The 17,669-nt window shown below is 37.3% G+C and overlaps 4 protein-coding genes across 5 annotated transcripts; all 4 read right to left on the bottom strand.

Annotated features, from left to right (window-relative positions):
- Positions 1-927: 927 nt before the first annotated feature.
- Positions 928-1,836, bottom strand: LOC113272708. Its single transcript, XM_026522510.1, has one exon. It carries the CDS (start codon positions 1,834-1,836, stop codon positions 928-930), a length of 909 nt encoding a protein of 302 aa, XP_026378295.1.
- A 530-nt stretch (positions 1,837-2,366) lies between these two features.
- LOC113272717 (vicilin-like seed storage protein At2g18540) lies at positions 2,367-3,065 on the bottom strand. Its single transcript, XM_026522520.1, has one exon. It carries the CDS (start codon positions 3,063-3,065, stop codon positions 2,367-2,369), a length of 699 nt encoding a protein of 232 aa, XP_026378305.1.
- A 1,344-nt stretch (positions 3,066-4,409) lies between these two features.
- Positions 4,410-6,716, bottom strand: LOC113272725. The gene is made up of 3 exons (XM_026522525.1): positions 6,678-6,716; positions 5,449-6,453; positions 4,410-4,629 (listed from the first exon to the last, which is right to left on the bottom strand). Exons 2-3 carry the CDS (start codon positions 6,174-6,176, stop codon positions 4,410-4,412), a joined length of 948 nt encoding a protein of 315 aa, XP_026378310.1. The 5' UTR covers positions 6,177-6,453; positions 6,678-6,716.
- Positions 6,717-9,167: 2,451 nt separating this feature from the next.
- Positions 9,168-11,338, bottom strand: LOC113338675. Of its 2 annotated transcripts, XR_003354817.1 has the most exons (3): positions 10,340-11,338; positions 9,693-9,840; positions 9,168-9,548 (listed from the first exon to the last, which is right to left on the bottom strand). XR_003354817.1 is itself a non-coding variant. In XM_026584053.1 (2 exons), exons 1-2 carry the CDS (start codon positions 10,879-10,881, stop codon positions 9,798-9,800), a joined length of 585 nt encoding a protein of 194 aa, XP_026439838.1. In that variant the 5' UTR covers positions 10,882-11,338; the 3' UTR covers positions 9,679-9,797. The 2 variants fall into 2 exon arrangements, 1 of the variants encoding a protein (XP_026439838.1); XM_026584053.1 differs by lacking the exon at positions 9,168-9,548 and having other exon boundaries at positions 9,679-9,840.
- Positions 11,339-17,669: the final 6,331 nt, after the last annotated feature.

Here is a 17,669-nt window from a genome sequence, read left to right on the forward strand (position 1 = left end):
ATCCAAGTTACTGATGGAGAAGAAGATTCTAAGGAAGAAATTGGTGATTCTGAGACTGAGCGAAATGAGGGAGATGAAAATTGATTGCTTCTTCTTCTTGTAATTTTTTGTTGTAAATTTTCGTAAATTCCTGTAAATTCAGTCATCTTTTTAATATAATTCTTCTTTTCTTCTCTTCATATTTATAACCTCTTCATATGCATATAAGACTATCAAAATGGGGCAAATAACACTTCCTTTGCATTCCCATTCTTGCCTGTTGTTATTTGTCATATATTGATACACCAAATATGATTGGTATCCTTTATTAAAAACTTCTCTTGGTGTGAGCATATGTGTAACTTTATGAATAATTTCTTTTCTTGTATTATCCATGAGGTCTTATTTTTGCCTTCCTATGTAAAGGTCTTACGTTTCCTCTGTTTATGTGCGACGAAATCGCAGGCAGTTTTTACACCATAGTGTATTAACCCATTGACCTCGTCTTATCATTTTCTTGTATTATTTCCTCTTCAGGTTAATTCACATAAATATCACAAGTCTTAATACTCGTATGAGTTATAAGTCTTATGACAATTACGACTTTTGACACAATTCAGCTCCCTAATGGAGGGTGTCGTCCTTATCTTCCCCCTGATTTCCCTTTCAAGGAAACTTACCTCTATAGGGTTAAGATGATGGCTCTTCCCATCCAGTTTTTCAACAACCAGTTGATTCCGTAGTCTCGCATACACTACCTATAGGGTTTATGGAAGCAAGACTGCACCCTAAGTGGGGTATCTTCGGACCGAGTGCATCATAGTCAGGACTTTTCAAGAGTGGCAAGGTACGCTCCAGACGTCCCGGGCACTCTTGACTCAACCGTGTACCTCGGCGCCCTGATCGAGTTTTTGTACTCCTTGGGAGAGCCTTTCTCACCTTAGGCTCTCAATCTAAGATTACTATCTTAGCCATTCGCAATATAATATTCCTCACATTTCTACAGTTGCTTGTTGTGTGACCATGGAATCTATGATAGATACAAAATTCTTTGCTCCTCCTCCCTGGCGGTGGCTCTTCGCCTACATTATGTGGTTCTGGAATATCATCCATTAAGAGAGCGGCTTCCCATACTTTATCCACTGTAGTATTTAACTTTGGTAAATTTATCTGTTCCCACACCATTCTTCCATTTTTCTTGTTATAATGTGTTTGTTGTCCTGCAGAACTTCCTGGCTGAATTGTATCAGTACCTCCACGATTTTGAAGTTGCTTGTTTCTGTACTCTTTATCAAATTCTGCTTGATCTGCACTTCCCATAGCTACCATCTTTTGTTCCATCTCTGCATTATTCCTCTCTTGATTTCCCTGCGATGTACTCGCAACAGCATTTGTCAACCTCGGAAGTAAACTTGTATTTCCACCTTTCGAATCAGATATTGTGACTGGGTAAGACTCCATATCTCTTTGCTTTTCCTCAAGTGTTATATATTCTTCTTGAAATTCGCGCAGCTCCGATATTGTTATTGTATCCTTTATTCTGAAGATTTGGGTATATAATAGATTGGTTGCAAAGAGAGCATTAATGAATGCAATAATAAGATGTCGCTCATCCACCCGTTTTCCCATTTCACTACACATGGTTCTCCAACGTGTCGTTAAATGACGTAAACTCTCATTTATTCTTCTGCGAAGTCCGAATGTTGTCTCAATTCTTGGTCTGGATAGATTATTACTTATGTATTGCCCCAAAAAGACATTTATTAAGTGATGAAACGAACCAATGGATTCTACAGATAGTCCTTCAAACCACTTCAAAGCTTCACCTGCTAAACTTGCAGCAAAATACTTGCACATTACTGCATCACAATTTTCCCACTGCAATAAAGATCTTGCATAAGCCTTCACATGTTGTATCGCACATGCACTTCCATCAAATATACTTGTAAATGCCGGTAAACTGCACTTGGATGGTATTGGTGCTCTTTGAATTTCTTTTGTAAATGGAGTTTTTCCAGCTTCCTCCACTGCTTCCTCCAATTGTCTTCTTCCATCGTTTCTTTTTGTAGTCATCATTTCTCTTAATTCTGCCATCTCCTTAAGAATATCTTTGCTTAATGATTGATCCTAATCCTCTCGCATGGGTCTTTTTAATCTTGCTTGTCTCAATCTCTTCTCATGATTGTTTTGGCGTATTGCCTCTTGTTTCTCCTGTTATTCAGTTTCTTCTCTTCTCCGCCTACGCCTTTCATTATTTGCTTCATTTTGTACTCTATCATGTCTTTCTTCATTGCATGTGCGATCATATCGATGTCTTGATATTTCTCTTTCTTGTGGTATAACTCGACCTTGATCTATATCATCTATGCGATGACGCTTGCGTCCCCTTACCCGATTATCAAATGACGCAATCCTCTTTGTAATTCTCTCTCTTCTAATTCTTCCCTTCTTTTCTGTCTATCTCTTGTACGTGCAGTCTCCCGTTCGCGCTCACATTCGTCTCTTAATATTTCTCTGCCATGTAATATCATTTGTCCTTGCCTTGGATCTTCTTCTTCCCTTTCAAAATTAATATGTGCGCGACGAAGAAGTTTTCGTGGATGTTCATACCGATTAGTTGCTAAGTCAACTTTATGTCTCCTTTCCCTTTGATCCTCCAAATTTTCATTTTCTTGCGAGTTTTCTTCAATGACTTCCATGTGTTTCCTTCGCCTATCATTTCCTCGATTAGATTGACTTTGTGTGGAGGAACTTCTACTTGATCTTGACCTTGAACGTGTAGCACTCCTTGACCTTTGTTCTTGTAGTCTAAGATTCTCTTCTCGTAAATCATCGTTTTGACGGATTAAATTCGCACGCTCTTCTTCTTCTCTCTTTCGTTCAATTAGTAATCTTTGCCTAAGCTCTGCAATCGTCATATTTCCTTCACTCGCTGTAACTGGTTCTTTGTTCCCAATTCTCTGTTCTTCCTCTGTAGAATCCGTCATTGCAGTATGGACACTCACTCTATCATAATCTATATCATTATTCTGTCCTTGTTCTCGCTGAGATCCAATTGGAATTTCTGTTCTTTGATGTTCTTCCATTCTTTCCTCTGGTTGCTCAAGATTTGTAATTCATATTCGTTCAACAATTATGTTACTTCTTCTAGTTGTCCTTCCTTGTTCAACAACAGACTCGATCCTTACCATTTCTAAATTTTTAGATCACACTTTTTTCCTTAAAGTCTATTATATACTATCAAGAATTATCATCCAAAGCCGTTTCTAGCGCCAAATCTTACAACTACACTCTACTCAAACTAATCCAATTTCTAAGTCATCATTATGAATTCTTATTTGGTTAATTGAATATTGAGAATGTTTACAAGATAGATTCAAGTATTACAACAATTTTACTTGAAACCTAAATTCACTTTCTGTCTCTCTCTCGATTTCTTGACCAAGACTTATCCTTCCACCCCTACAAGTAATGACCTCTCTCCTTTGTATAAAATTTTACATAGTGGATGACAGCTAAGATACCCACTATTTTCGGGATCACTATGCGACACATTCGCTCATATACAATCGCTCATCTTCGCATAATATACCTCTTCGCACAGTTCTCCACACTTTACTCGTGACTTTGCTGACATCATCTGGTGCGTCATCTCAACTTTGTTGTGTGCGATGTTGTTCGCGTAGGTTGTATTCTTTACTTCGCGTGATTACTAACGTGCGCGATATTTAACTCTTACAACATAATTCTGAACAGCAAGGGCTGTGTGAAGGAGTGATTACCCCTTTTTTGGGAATTAGCATTAGTGCAGCGGTTTCGATTTACAGTTGGAAAGACTGATTTTCTTAAATTCTCTATTGCCCTCGGTTACCATGGATATTGGGTATTGATTGTGAGCTAGAATCTGTTACCACTTTGCATTCAATTCAAAGTTGATAAATCCGAAATCTAACATGTTTTGTTGACAGATTCATTCTAATTGATTGTATTTCAACTTTGTGACCGAAAAAAGTTGTCCGGCGAACTCAAATACATGTCTTGAGTCCCGATTCACTGTTTTTATGGTCATTGTGATCTAAATATGGGATGGCGTTGAAAGCTAATAGCAAATTTCAGCATTTTAGATTTGGAATCTGAACTGAAACTCAAAAGTTATGAAGAATCATAAAGAACTGTTGATTATAACACAATTTGCAACGCAACCATAAAAGGGGGAATCTTGCTCTAGTTTCAATAATTATTTACAAACAATGTTTGCTCTTTCTCCATATACACCTATCAAAACAACCTGAAGTGAAACTACCAAAATATCATTTACCACATTCACCAGTTTTCCTTTTCATATTTGTACAGAATTACAGAAGATTAAAAGGAGATGCAAGATTGGAATGCCTGTTACAAAAAGTGAAGGCCACTTACACAACAATCTATCACTTGGCGGTTTCATCTCCATGGCTGGCAGTTGTAGCTGGAAGGAAAAAAGGATCTTTTCCGTTTTGATAAATACTGAATAACTGCGTAGAGTATCTTCTAGCCAGCCTCTTGCAGTCGTCAACTGCATTAGAATCGAATATCTCCAACTCTTCGACAGACTTGTTCAGGCCACCTTCGCAGTCCTCATCCATTAGAAACTTGGCCAAACTAGTACACCTGTTGAGAGGAAATATCAGTAAGGCTAAAAGTCTATGAATACGAGAAACCAAGAAAATATGTTACTGTTGATTCATTCTTCTCATTCCATTTTATTCATTGCTCTTCAACATAACTATAAACATTTTGATGGCTGGCTTTCTGCCCAGTGCAGGTGCATCCACGAGCACAAAACTGTTGCTCCCACTGCTCAACCAACAACTACAGATTTGAAATCTGGGGAAGCCAGAAAACCGTTTATCTGACAATTACGAGAAATCAACCACTAATTTTTCTGGTGCCACCCAATTCCTTCAATAGTTGATATACAAAGCCCGCAGTCAGTACAAGAATTGAAATTTCATTTTGAGAAGCTATATGCAGGAACTCCACCAACTATATTGAGAACTAACAACAGGATTTCAGTGAAGGAAGGCAGTGCTATATTTTGACCGGGACATGAGAAAGGAACAAATGCATGATATGCTCATTCCTCTTGACTTGCATTTTGATTCGAACCATAAAGGTTCAAGTCTTCAGACATTGTGACACACAAGTAATAATGCTCTAACTACTGCTAAAATGAGAGGATAGTTTTCTAAAGTAAAGCCAGATAATAGAAGAATTGCATCATTTATATGATACGGTAATCAAGATATTACAATAACAACCTATGAATTCAACAGGAGAAAGTGAAATGAGACCATGCAACAGATTAAGCAACTGAACATAGACAACATAAAAAATGTATACCAACAAGATCTCAAATTTTTGCGCCATTGAACAAGCCACTGTATTTTAACTCCAAAAGCAGTAATTTGCGAATTGGAGAAAGCATACCTGAGTGCATCGCTGTTATGGAACAACCCCTTGTCTGATATTTTGTCTTCACATATCTGCTGTCGATATAGAGCACAAACAGCTTTCATACACAGCCCAGGATCCTCTTCAAATGATGAAAGCATATCAGCCTCAAACTTCCATTTTATATCTTTGTCTTCGTTCCTATTCCTATATTTCATCGCCAGCATGTCCATAAGGGCCCCAAGAGAACCTTCTGAATCAGTAGAACCATCTGAATCTTCAAATTCCCCAAGAATTTCAACACTGTTATCATCTGAGACCAAGTTCACAAAAGAATGCGTACTCATTTCCAGATGATGTGGAGATGGTCTCTCCTCCGGACAGCCGCAACCCTTCCCTTCTTTAACGTTTTCACCCCCACTTGATAAATGTAGACTACCAACATCATACACATTCAGCACCTTCTCTTTACACTGATACACATGAAAATCCTTCCTCCCTCCACTGCTGGTTTCAGCATTAGGTCTGCTCCTGTTGTTTTCATCTATTTGGTTTTCACCACTTCGAGTAACGGCATTTTGCGAACCTTGCGCTCCGGACTCTATCTTTTCAGAATCACGCAGTTCAACACACCTTAATATTGAATTTTCTTTTCCACTCCTTATGAGAGACTCTACACATCCCACCAGTGTCGAAATTTTATTTTCCATCCTCAGGAGTATGCTCTCCAAATCCGAAATGCGAGACTGTACACATTCTGCCATATCAAAAAACAGTTTCCTCCAACATTCAGTAGCATCCGTGGGTGTCCCGTCAGTCCCATCTGCAACAGAAGTCTTTCTAGTTTCTCCTACCTCCGCCAATTTACTCTGGAGTGTGGTGCACTCCACTTTCTTCTTCTCAAGCTCCACAGACAATTCAAAACACTTAATCTTGTAATGCTCCAGACTATCCAATTCAACGACAGTTTTCCCAATTCCTGCCAATGACGCTAGTTCTTCGGATCTTTCTGTTCTTTCGACATTTTCCCGATTCTATCAGCTGGATATAAAATTCCCAGTTAGTAAGACAATGCAATGATTCTTACTGTTCCTCTCGGGGTCTTAAACAGATGAAATTTATGGATTTTCTCAATTATCATATTTTAAACATGTAAGCAAATGAAATGAACAACTGCAAGAAGAGGTGAAATTATGAAATTTGTTTGTTGAATTAGTTATCATAATTTTAAACATGTAACAAATGAAGATGTAAGAATTACTCACAGGTATTGTCACCAGCAGCTCCTAGTGTTTGAATTTCTGTTTCATCATCTTCCTCGGTTACTTTCTCCCCCCGTTTCGAGCCGTTGGTTTCTTCTATAGCACCAGTAGCAGTACTACAACCTGCACCTTCACCATCTCCACTTTTCTTCTTCTTAGGATAGTTCTTCTTATGATACTTTGCGTAAGCATGGTAATGTTTTTCACAAAATTTGGTCTTACGAACTCTAGGATCATCAGCAGCAGCATGACTCATCCTAAAATTCTTGCATCTGCGTATACCACCACTTGTGTGACAACAATACTGTTCATCTGGAGGCAGCTTCTTCTTCTCCATCTCCTTGTGCATCTTATTCGAGGTGACAAAAGAAGGTTTTTCAATTAAAAAATCTGCGAAATCTAGTTCGCCAGACCATTCCGCTCCTTCGACTTTTTTCCTCTTGGACGCAACATTGGCAGAACCACCTTCTATATCTGCTGGACACATATAAAATTCCCAATTAGTAAGACAATGCAATGATTCTTACTGTTCCTCTAGGGAATTTAACAGATTGAGGATTCCCAATTAGTTAGACAAAGCAATGCAACTATGTAATTTCTCAATTCATATGAAACTATGAAATATTGATCAATTGGTTATCATAAATTTAAACAAGTAATTAAGCAAACCAAACGAACAACAACAAGATAAAAAATCAGAAAAATGAAGAAGATATAAGAATTACTCACAGATATCATCACTAGAAGCTGATTGAATTCCAAGGGAGGGATCATGTTCCTCCATTACCTTCTTCCTCAATTTTGAGCAATTGGAATCCCTAGTTTCTACAGGGCCTGCACCTTCACCATCTCTATTTCTCTTCTGAAGAAGCTTCTGCTTGGTATATAAGCTTGCATAGTAATTGACAATATGTAGACTTACGAACACTATGATCATCACCATGACCCATTCTTAAATTCTTGCATCTCCATGAACCATTACTGAGACGACATAAGTGTTCATCTGGAAGCGGCTGCTTATTCTTCTTCAGCAACTCAATCTCCTCCATCTTCTTCTTGGGTAGACATTTACTCTTGTTTAAAGTTACCAGAGAAGGATTCTCTGTATAAAAATCTGTGAAATCTTTGAAATGTTTATCACAGTACTCTAGTTTATTATCAACACTAACATTCTTGCAATTCCATAATTTCCCATTTTTGTTTCTGCAAATCTTTTCACCACCACCAGCAGCAGCAGCTTCTTGATGAGCCGCCTCCATTGCAACAACAAAAAGTCCTAATTTTGCCCTAGAAGTGAAATCAGATCAGATTGCTGTTGAAGCTGTAAAAAGATCTTACTATCTACTGGAAATAAACAAAGATTTGTGGGGCTTCAGCAATGTTAGGAATCGGTTTTTATATATGTATTGTGTAAAACGATTCTGGTTAACCAAATTTTTTTTCAATTAATACTCCATCACGAAATGAGTACGAAATCATACCCGATTTCATTTCGATTAAAAATGAAAATGAAAATAGTTCTATGTTTTAATACTCATTGAAAACGAGTATAACTTTATACTCGAATTGAAACTGAGTATGAAGTCATACTCATTCTTAACTCGGGTACTTTGATGTTTAGAAACACATAAGTCACATATATAAAAACCGATTCCTAAGAAGAAAAATTCTATAACTTTAAGAATCGGATTACATGTATATATATGTAATCCGATTGTTATGAAAAAATTTCTGTAACTTTAAGAATCGGTTTACATGTGCATTACAAAAGTCTGATTTTAGGGATCGGTTTATGTGGGAATTGAGCAAACTCCGATTCTGGGTTTACATCGTAACTTACAGAAAACCCAACCCAGAATCGGTTTTCAAATGCACGAACATAAACCGATTCTGGATCGAGTCTTTTGAAAAAGAAATTAAAATTTTTACAAGTGATGATTCATAATTAATCCAAGAATTAATTTGATTAAAAACTTTTTAATTTTTCAAGTTAACACTAATTGAACAAGGGTATATGAGGCATTAACAAAAATAGTGGAGAAGGGCCTATGAGGAATTACTTCTTAATGACCCTATTTTGTCATGTAGCTTACTTCTTAAGCCGTGTTGATAAATCCGAAATCTAACATGTTTTGTTGACAGATCCATTCATTCCAATTGATTGCATTCCAACTTAGTGACCGAAAAAAGTTGTTGGGTGAAATCAAATACATGTCCCCGAGTCCCGATTTATTGTCATTGTGATCTAAATATGGGATGGCTTAAGCTAACAGCAAATTTCAGCACTTAGATTTGGAATCTGCACTGAATCTTAATGTTGTTGATTATAACACAGTTTGCACAGACAATGTACTTAGTTTTTTCACTAGACTTCGTAAAATATACTATGCAGCACACGGCCAGCTACATTGTTACTAGCTTTAGTTCCAGTAATTAGATTTTACACATTTCACTATCAGTTCCATGAGCTAACCAAGGTTTGTTTTTTCTCCATGTACACCTATCAAAACAATCTCAAGTGTAACTACCAAAATATCATTTACCACATTCACCAGTTTTCCTTTTCATATTTGTACAAAATTAGAGAAGATTAAAAGGAGATGCAACATTGGAATGCCTGGTGCAAAAGTGAAGGCCACTTGCACAACAATCTGTTACTTAGGGATTTGATCTCCATGGATGGCAGTTGTAGCAGGAAGGAAATAAGAATCTTTTCTGCTTTGGTAGATACTGAATAACTGCATCGAGTAGCTTGTAGCCAGCCTCTTGCAGTCTTCAACCCCTTTAGAATCAAATATCTCCAGATCTTTCACAGACTTGTTCAGGTCACCTTTGCTGGCCCCATCCAACAAAAACTTGGCCAAAGTAGTACACCTGTTTGAAATAAAATATCAACAAGGCTAAAAGTATATGAAAAAACGAAAAACCAAGAAAAGATGTTACTGTTGATTCTTTCTCATTCCATTTTTTTCATTGCACTTCAACATAACTATGAACATTTTGATGGATGGCTTCTACCCTGTGCACGTGCAGCCACAAGCACAAAATCTCTTGCTCTCACTGTTCAACCAACAACAACAGATTTGAAATCCGGGGAAGCCAGAAAACCCTTTTATGTGACAATTACGAGAAATCGACCACTAAATTTTCTGGTGCCACCCAATTCCTTCAACAGTTGATATACAAAGTCCAGAGTCAGTACAAGAATTTCATTTTGAGAAGCTATTTGCAGGATTTCCACCAACTATAATCAGAATTAACAACAACAGATTTTCAGTAAAGGAAGGCAGACAGGGACATGAGAAAAGAACAAATGTAAGATAAAGGTTTAAGTCTTCAGACATTGTTATACGCAAGTAATAATGCTCCAACTAATGCTAAAATGAGAGGATAGTTTCCTAGGTAAAGCCAGGTAATAGAGGAACTGTAACATTTATATGATATGGCTAATAGAGATATTTCGATAACAACCTAAGAATTCAACAGGAGAAATGAAAAGAGACTATGCAATAGATTAAGCAACTGAACATAGACAACATAAAAAAATGTAAACCAACAAGATCTAAATTTTTTGGGACATTGCACAAGCCACTGTATTTTAACTCCAAAAAACAGTAATTTGCGAAATGGAAATGAAGGAAAAGCTTAGAGAATTCTTAGAATACCTGAGCGCATCTCTGTTATGGAACAACACCTTGTCAGATATTTCGTCTTCACATATCTGCTGTCGATAGAGAGCACAAACAGCTTTCAAACAGAGCTCAGGTTCCTCTTCAAAGGAAGAAAGCATATCAGCCTCAAACTTCAAATTTATTTCTTTATCTTCATTCCTATTTCTATAGTTCATCGCCATCATGTCCATAAGGGCCCCAAGAGAACAATAATAATCTTCAGATTCCCCAAGAATTTCAGCACTATCATCATCTGAGACCAAGTTCACAAAAGGATTCATACTCATTTCCAGATGATCTTGAGATGATGATCCATGTTGAGGTGGCCTCTCCTCCGAACAGCCGCAACCCTTCCCTTCTTGGACGTTTTCACCCCCACTTGATAAATGTAGGCTACCAACATCACACACATTCAGCACCTTTTCTTTACACTCGTACACATGAGAATCCTTCCTCCCCCCACTGCTGGTTTCAGCATTAGGTATGCTCCTGTTGTTTTCATCTATTTGCTTTTCACCACTTTTGAGTAACGTCATTCTGCCAACCCCGCGCTTCAGACACCATCTTTTCAGTATCGCGCAATTGTACACATCTCAATATTGAACTTCCCTTTCCACTCCTCAGGACTAGGCTATCCAACTTCGAAATGCAAGACTCTACACATCCTTCCATTGTTGAAATTCTATTTTCCATCATCATGACTATGTTCTCCAGATACAAAATGCGAGACTCCACACTTTCCGCCAAATCAGAAAACATTTTCTTCCAACATCCAATTGCATCCGCGAGTGTCTGCTCAGTCCCATCTGTAGTAGCAGTCTTTCTAGCTTCTTCTACCTCTGCTAATTGACCCTGGAGTATGGTGCACTCCACTTTCTTTTTCTCAAGCTCCACAGACAATTCAAAACACTTACTCTTATAATGCTCCAATTCAACCACAGTTTCCCCAATTCCTGTCAATGATTCTGGTTCTCCAAACTTTTCTGCTCTTTCAACATTTTGCCTAATAATTGTCTCTGCATAATAATTGTAATGTTATTCACAAAATCTAGTCATAGGAACACTATGATCATCATCAGCAGCAGCACCATGACCCATCCTTAAATTCTTGCATCTCCATGTACCAGTATTGAGACGACATAGGTGTTCATCTGGAAGCGGAAGCTTATTCTTCTTCAGCAAATCAATCTCCTCCATCTTATCCCTTGGCAGAAATTTACTCTTGTTTGAAGATATCAGAGAAGGATTCTCTGTGCAAAAATCTGTAAAATCTTTGTAATGTTTATCACAGTACTGTAGTTTATTATCCCCACTAACATTCTTGCAGTTCCAAAATTTCCCATCGTTTCTTCTGCAAAATTTTTGACCACCACCAGCAGCAGCAGCTTCCTGATGAGCCGCCTCCATTACAAGAAACGAAATGTCCTAATTTTGCCCTAGCTAGAAGTGAAATCAGATTTACAAGTGAATCTAACACTCATTTCTCTCTCAAGTACTGTTTGGTGGGTGGGGTCCATTTTTCTTTTACTTTTTTGCTTTTTTGGTCTACTGAACTAACTAGAAGGTCCTAGCAAGGGTATTTTAATCCTAAGGTTTTTTATTATTGTTGAAGCCGTAAAAATATTCAAAAATGATTGACTCACCAAAAGGATATCACCACAATTACAGCTTGTGAGAGGGAGTGCTAAGGTCCATTTCTGCCCACTCCCTACTGCAATGTCGGGAGGCGCTGCTGGGACCGTTGGATTATTGCACGGTGCATTTCACTGTGCAATTTTTCGGTCTGTCTAGCAAAGCTGAAAAATACTTTTCTTTCGACTGCTATAAGGCCTATTCCTGCGCACATTATATAAAAAAACATGTTTGACATATTAGGTGGCATGGCAAACGAGTTGCGTCACTATGGAAAACGATTGTGCGACGAAATTTTTAGCGAACGAAATAGATAATATGGACGGCACTACTATAAACATCGCTCGAGTAAGTCTAGCGCCAACGACTAGTTCTTTATCGCCTATAAATAGGTAATTTTCAAACAAAAAATTACACCAAAATTTATTTACACAAAAAATTTCTCTATTTCTCTCTTTTTCAATCTAATTTATTTTTTCAATTTTTCCGAAATGACACAATTTCAAACCTAATTTGATTCGGCAACGCAACTTGATTTTTCTGGAGTAGTGCTTGAAGGTGCCGTTAAAAAGATATGTGATAGTTATAAAGAAATAGGTAAAAAGAAAAGAAGTCTTCAAGTTTTGGATATTAACCAAGTCAAAACAAAGAAAAATCCGTTCATGAGTGCATTGATTGGAAGTTTTGTGAAATGAAGAAGATTAACAAGATGAAGAACATTGTCCCGAACTTTTATTTTTAAAGCTTATATTTCAAATTATTATTGTCTAGTTTTATGTCTTGTAAAATGCCTATGAAATGATTAATTCAAAGTTTAATGAATATGAAAATTTGACTCGTATTACTGAAGATTAAGCTTAATTCTATTCTTACATTTTAATTAAAGTTACATTCTAGTTTAAACTAAACTAAGACAAATATTAAAACTAATAGTTAAGTACGGACATATCATTAAACTTAGACTTAAGTTGAAAATTAAGAAATTAAAACATAAACATTTGATTATATTTGGGCAAACTTCTTAAAATCTCGAAATAACTTCCAAATTGGAAGTCTCTTCCGTTGATGCGACGATATTCCTCACGACACCTTTGTTCAAATTTCATCTTGGTTTCACCATCCCTCGTGTTTGGACTTTCTTGCTAAAGTATAATAAGATATGTTCTAATTTCCTTATTCATTACAGTGAAGCGATGAGACAACCCTGAAACATCACGATTGTTAGGGTTCATTGTTTGTTCTTGAAAGTTTTCAAATATCCTTTCCCAAAATGTTTGGGGATGGAATGCATCTTCGAATTTAGTCTCAGTTAAAGAAACATAATTCCTGCAACACCTTTGCCTCAATACTAATTTTTTCTAATCGCTCCTCCTAATTCGACTTTGCACATTAGATCGATTGGCAACACCTTGATTTTCGGCAACATGTTTGTTTGCTATGAACTCAACCATGTTCATATTATCAGCCATGCTCGAGGAATTGGAAGAGTGGTCAAAAGAAGTGGAGATTGAGAAATTCTATAGAGTTTTAGAAATTTTGATGTGAGTTGAAACGAGTTTGAAATTGGGTATTTATAGATGGAGGAAATTGTATCCATTGGATGAGGAACTGATGAGCGATGATCAACTCAGTGAGCGATAGTGAGACTAGCACTGGCGCTGGAGTGACCAACGAGCGATATTTTGACCATCTAGAGATGGTCACTCTATCGCTTGTTAGAGACTCCGTCGTGTATGCCTAACTGCTATTCCTGGCACATATGCAAATATGTTTGGCACTTTGGCATACCCATAGTGGATGCTAAAATGGCAAAATCAGCTGATTGACATGTTTATAGGAATAGGATTAATAATATATGAAGTAAAAGCCGTAGTAATCTTGGCCAATGCCTTTGTTATTTTGTTCATAAGATGCAGCATAGAAATGAAGTTGTCTTCTCGAGGGTTCTACGTAAATTGACAATCTTGTAATATTTCCATACTTAGCATTGCTCTTAATGGATGCTTATAAATTAGTGAAGTAACATTCTGATCGGTACTGGTTTTGGTGTAATGCATTATAGCCTACTCAATTTTTAGAGCTTGCGCTGGGCTTTTCTATTATGAAACAATACAAATAAAACTTAAGTTCGGAATAAGTAGCACTATAATTAGTTCTATGGAAGGATGAAAAAAGCTAGTAAAATGGAGGAAGAAATATGCAATAAAATAACCATAGCTTGCAATACACGAATCTCTGATTCTGGTCATCCATACAACTCAGATTCAGACGATGCTCTAAACAAACTAGGTGTTACACAGTTACACTCCCACATGGTTCATGTTTTTACCTTGACCATGGGGCTTTAAATTTAAAGACATCTAGAAAAATATGAAGTTTTTGAGAATCTCCAAGAGATAATGCATCTGCCGCATAACCATATGAACGGAAATGATAAAGCTACCGAAGGGAAAGTCACTACTCTTGCTGAGTCCTGGGACCCACCACACACAAAACGGAAGTCCTTCCCTAGAAGTGAAATCAGATCAGATCGATATTCTAAGAGCAAGGGCTATGGAGTGATGATCCTCATTCACTATAAATGAGCCTCACTCGTTTTGGTCTTATTTGGTATTGTTATGGGCAGTGAATGAGTCCACTTTCCCGCTGAATCACTCGTACACTCATTGAGATCAGTGAGTGTTGGAAAGTCTTCACTGAACGACTGATGTTCATCCTCCCAAGCAAAACGGATGAAAATGTGCCTTTTGTAACAAAAAAAAGGGAAACGGCTGAACATTAGCCTCTCAGACCTTTTTTTAGATTAGAGTTTTATTAATTTAAAATTCTTGGATGTGGATCCACAATAGAGTATATTTTTAAAAATAAAAAGAAAAAATTACGAGGCATATATTCATCTGTTCGGAAAGGATTTTCTCTTCAAGCAGATAAACATCATCCACTTAGTCTTTTAACTTAGATTTCCATGGTCACAAAAAACGCTCTCTTTCACTCTCACTCAATTGGTAGTAAATGAGAGTTAAAAATATTCTTTCCGTAACCCTTGCTCTAAGTGAATTTGAAAATCATTTCATTAAAGAAGTCCCTCTCAAGTACTTTTGGGTAGGTGGGGGTTTCTTACTTTTTTTTTTTTTTTTTTTTGTTCTATTATTATGGATAGTCCTAGCATGGGCATTTTAGACATAAGGTCTTTATTACTGTTGAAGCTGTAAAAATGGGATATGAATACAAATATTTCAAGGTGTACATTTTGCTGTCTTGGCACAGGCACAACTAATTTCAGTAATTTGTGCCCTGAACAGCACAGTCTCTATATATACGCTGTTATTTATGATTAGCCTATCTCATCCAAAAGTAAATAGTAAAATGAATCTCTCATTACATGGGCATGCAATATGGTGTCGAGGGATTTAGTGCTTTCTCGGTCAATTTTGGTCGTCGCTCCTCTGACTTAGTCAAGGCGAAATTGTTTCATCTTCATGATGCTCTTTTCTCACCATTAGGGTATTTCTCTATCACAGCTTTGTGATTTTGTCACTGATTTTTCCTTTACGATCCTTCATTTCTTTATGTGAGAATGGCATCTACATCTAATGACAAAGGAACAGGTTTAGAAGCAGTTAACACCATAAACAACTCTATTGAAGATCCGATTACATATGTTTTTGAAGACAGTGAGGATTCAAATGAAAGAAGCACATAGCACAACAAGAACATACTATTCAAATTTGTTTCAGGAAGAGAGTATAATATCAATCTAATGCAGCATATCCTAACCAAAGCTTGGAGACCATCAGGAGGGTTTACAATCTCGGAGATATGAAGTGGTATCTATAATGTCAAATTTGTTCTTCTGTGTGATCTAATAGCAGTTCTACAAGGGACTCCTTGGTCTGTGAAAGAAGATTTGATGATGATAGAAAGAGGTAATGAATAATTCTTATTAGAAGATTATGATTTTAGATATGTTGTTTTCAGCTTACACATCTGTGGGCTTCCATTAAGTATGCTGAATTCTGAGAAAATGTTGAGTATTGTCAGTATATTCGGTACCCCTGAACCTATTGATACATCCATGGATGCTAAATGGGGAAAATTTGCTAAGGTAAGAGTAAGACTTGATATCACAAAGACTCTCCCAAAGGATATGGAGATTACTCTAAATTTCAAGAGGAAGATTCGAATCACTTTCAGATACGAGAAGGTGCCCAGATTATGCTTTCACTGTGGTTATTTCGGTCATATAATGAAACAATGTCCTCATCTATCCAAAAAACTGGAAGAGGACAAAACTCTAAGCACTGAAGATATTATGCTAAGAATGAATGATAGAAGTTATGCGAGATACAATGAAGGGATTCGTTCTTTTTACAAACACACTGAACATGATATGAATCGATGCATTGAAGGGGTGAAGAAGACGAATGTGGAGTCTCAGGAACCGTTGATAAAGGAATTGGATCTGAACGGTGAGAACCATGCCACACGGCTACTCAATATGGATTTGGAGGCGCTGAGAATGAATGGATCCGACGGTGAGAAAGCACTCAGGTGCAGGCCAAGTAAGACAAATTGGCAGAAGACGAATGGCAACCTGGGAAAGGACAAAGCAGCAGGTGGTAGTACAACAAACGACACCAATGGAAGAAAGAATTCGGCAGACGACAACACGTTAGAAGATCCAAGAAAACTGCCAGGTGCAGACAACAAACGTGTGGCAGAAATGAAGTTAATAGAGCAGAGTTTGTCGGGTTTGGTAACGGTAAGGAAAGAGATATTTAATTATGTGACAGGTGGAGGATATGAATCACAGTTATGCAAAAATGACGTGAAATCCACGTATGACGACCCAAATCAAAATGTGGGTAACCCAACGGGTGTGGATGTTGAAATACCAATAGGAGGAACTACAACTCCAGCCAATCACATAGTCAATCGAAACAAAAATCCACAATACCCCTGTCCCTAACCTAACCCTAATACCGCAAATCCAAACAATCTCAATCCTCAATCATGCCAAAATATCTCAATCAATGACACAGAAGATGATGATTTCAGCTCTTCATCAACATCAACAAAGGAAAATTCGAAAAAGAATGAGAAGGGATGGAAGACAAAAGCAAGAAACTCAAGTAAAGTTCAGCAAAAAAAAATGTAGAAGAAGTTCTGAGTGGGATGAAGAGAATAGCTTGTCCAATAGAAATTGATGTACCAGTGAAGAAGTTCAACATTTCGAATTACCCTACTATGGGTGTGGTGGCTGACCAGAATCAGCCACAAGGTATATGTTAATCTTCTCATGGAACTGTCAAGGCTTGAGAAACACCTCGACAGTCCAAAATCTAAAATCGTTTCTCAGGGCTTGCAACCCTCAAATTTCTTTCTTGACGAAGATTCTAATGGGTGAGACGAATTCAGATAGATTGTTCAAATCGCTTAATTTTAACCAATACAAGTACATTCCTGCAATAGGGAGAAGTGGTGGAAATGTGTTATTATGGAAGAATTAAGTTGATCTGAAAGAGTTGCGAGCTGACAAGAATGTAATCCATTGTCGAATTCATCATATCATCGAGAAGGATTGGGATATACTATGTGTGTATGGTCCTCCTCAACAACAGTCAAGAAACAAGTTCTGGTATGATCTTTCTCATTATACTGCTCAATTAAAAAATCCCTGGTGCATTGTAGG

The sequence above is a fragment of the Papaver somniferum genome, chromosome 1, assembly GCF_003573695.1.
Source record: "Papaver somniferum cultivar HN1 chromosome 1, ASM357369v1, whole genome shotgun sequence".
In the NCBI taxonomy this organism is placed as follows: domain Eukaryota; kingdom Viridiplantae; phylum Streptophyta; class Magnoliopsida; order Ranunculales; family Papaveraceae; genus Papaver; species Papaver somniferum.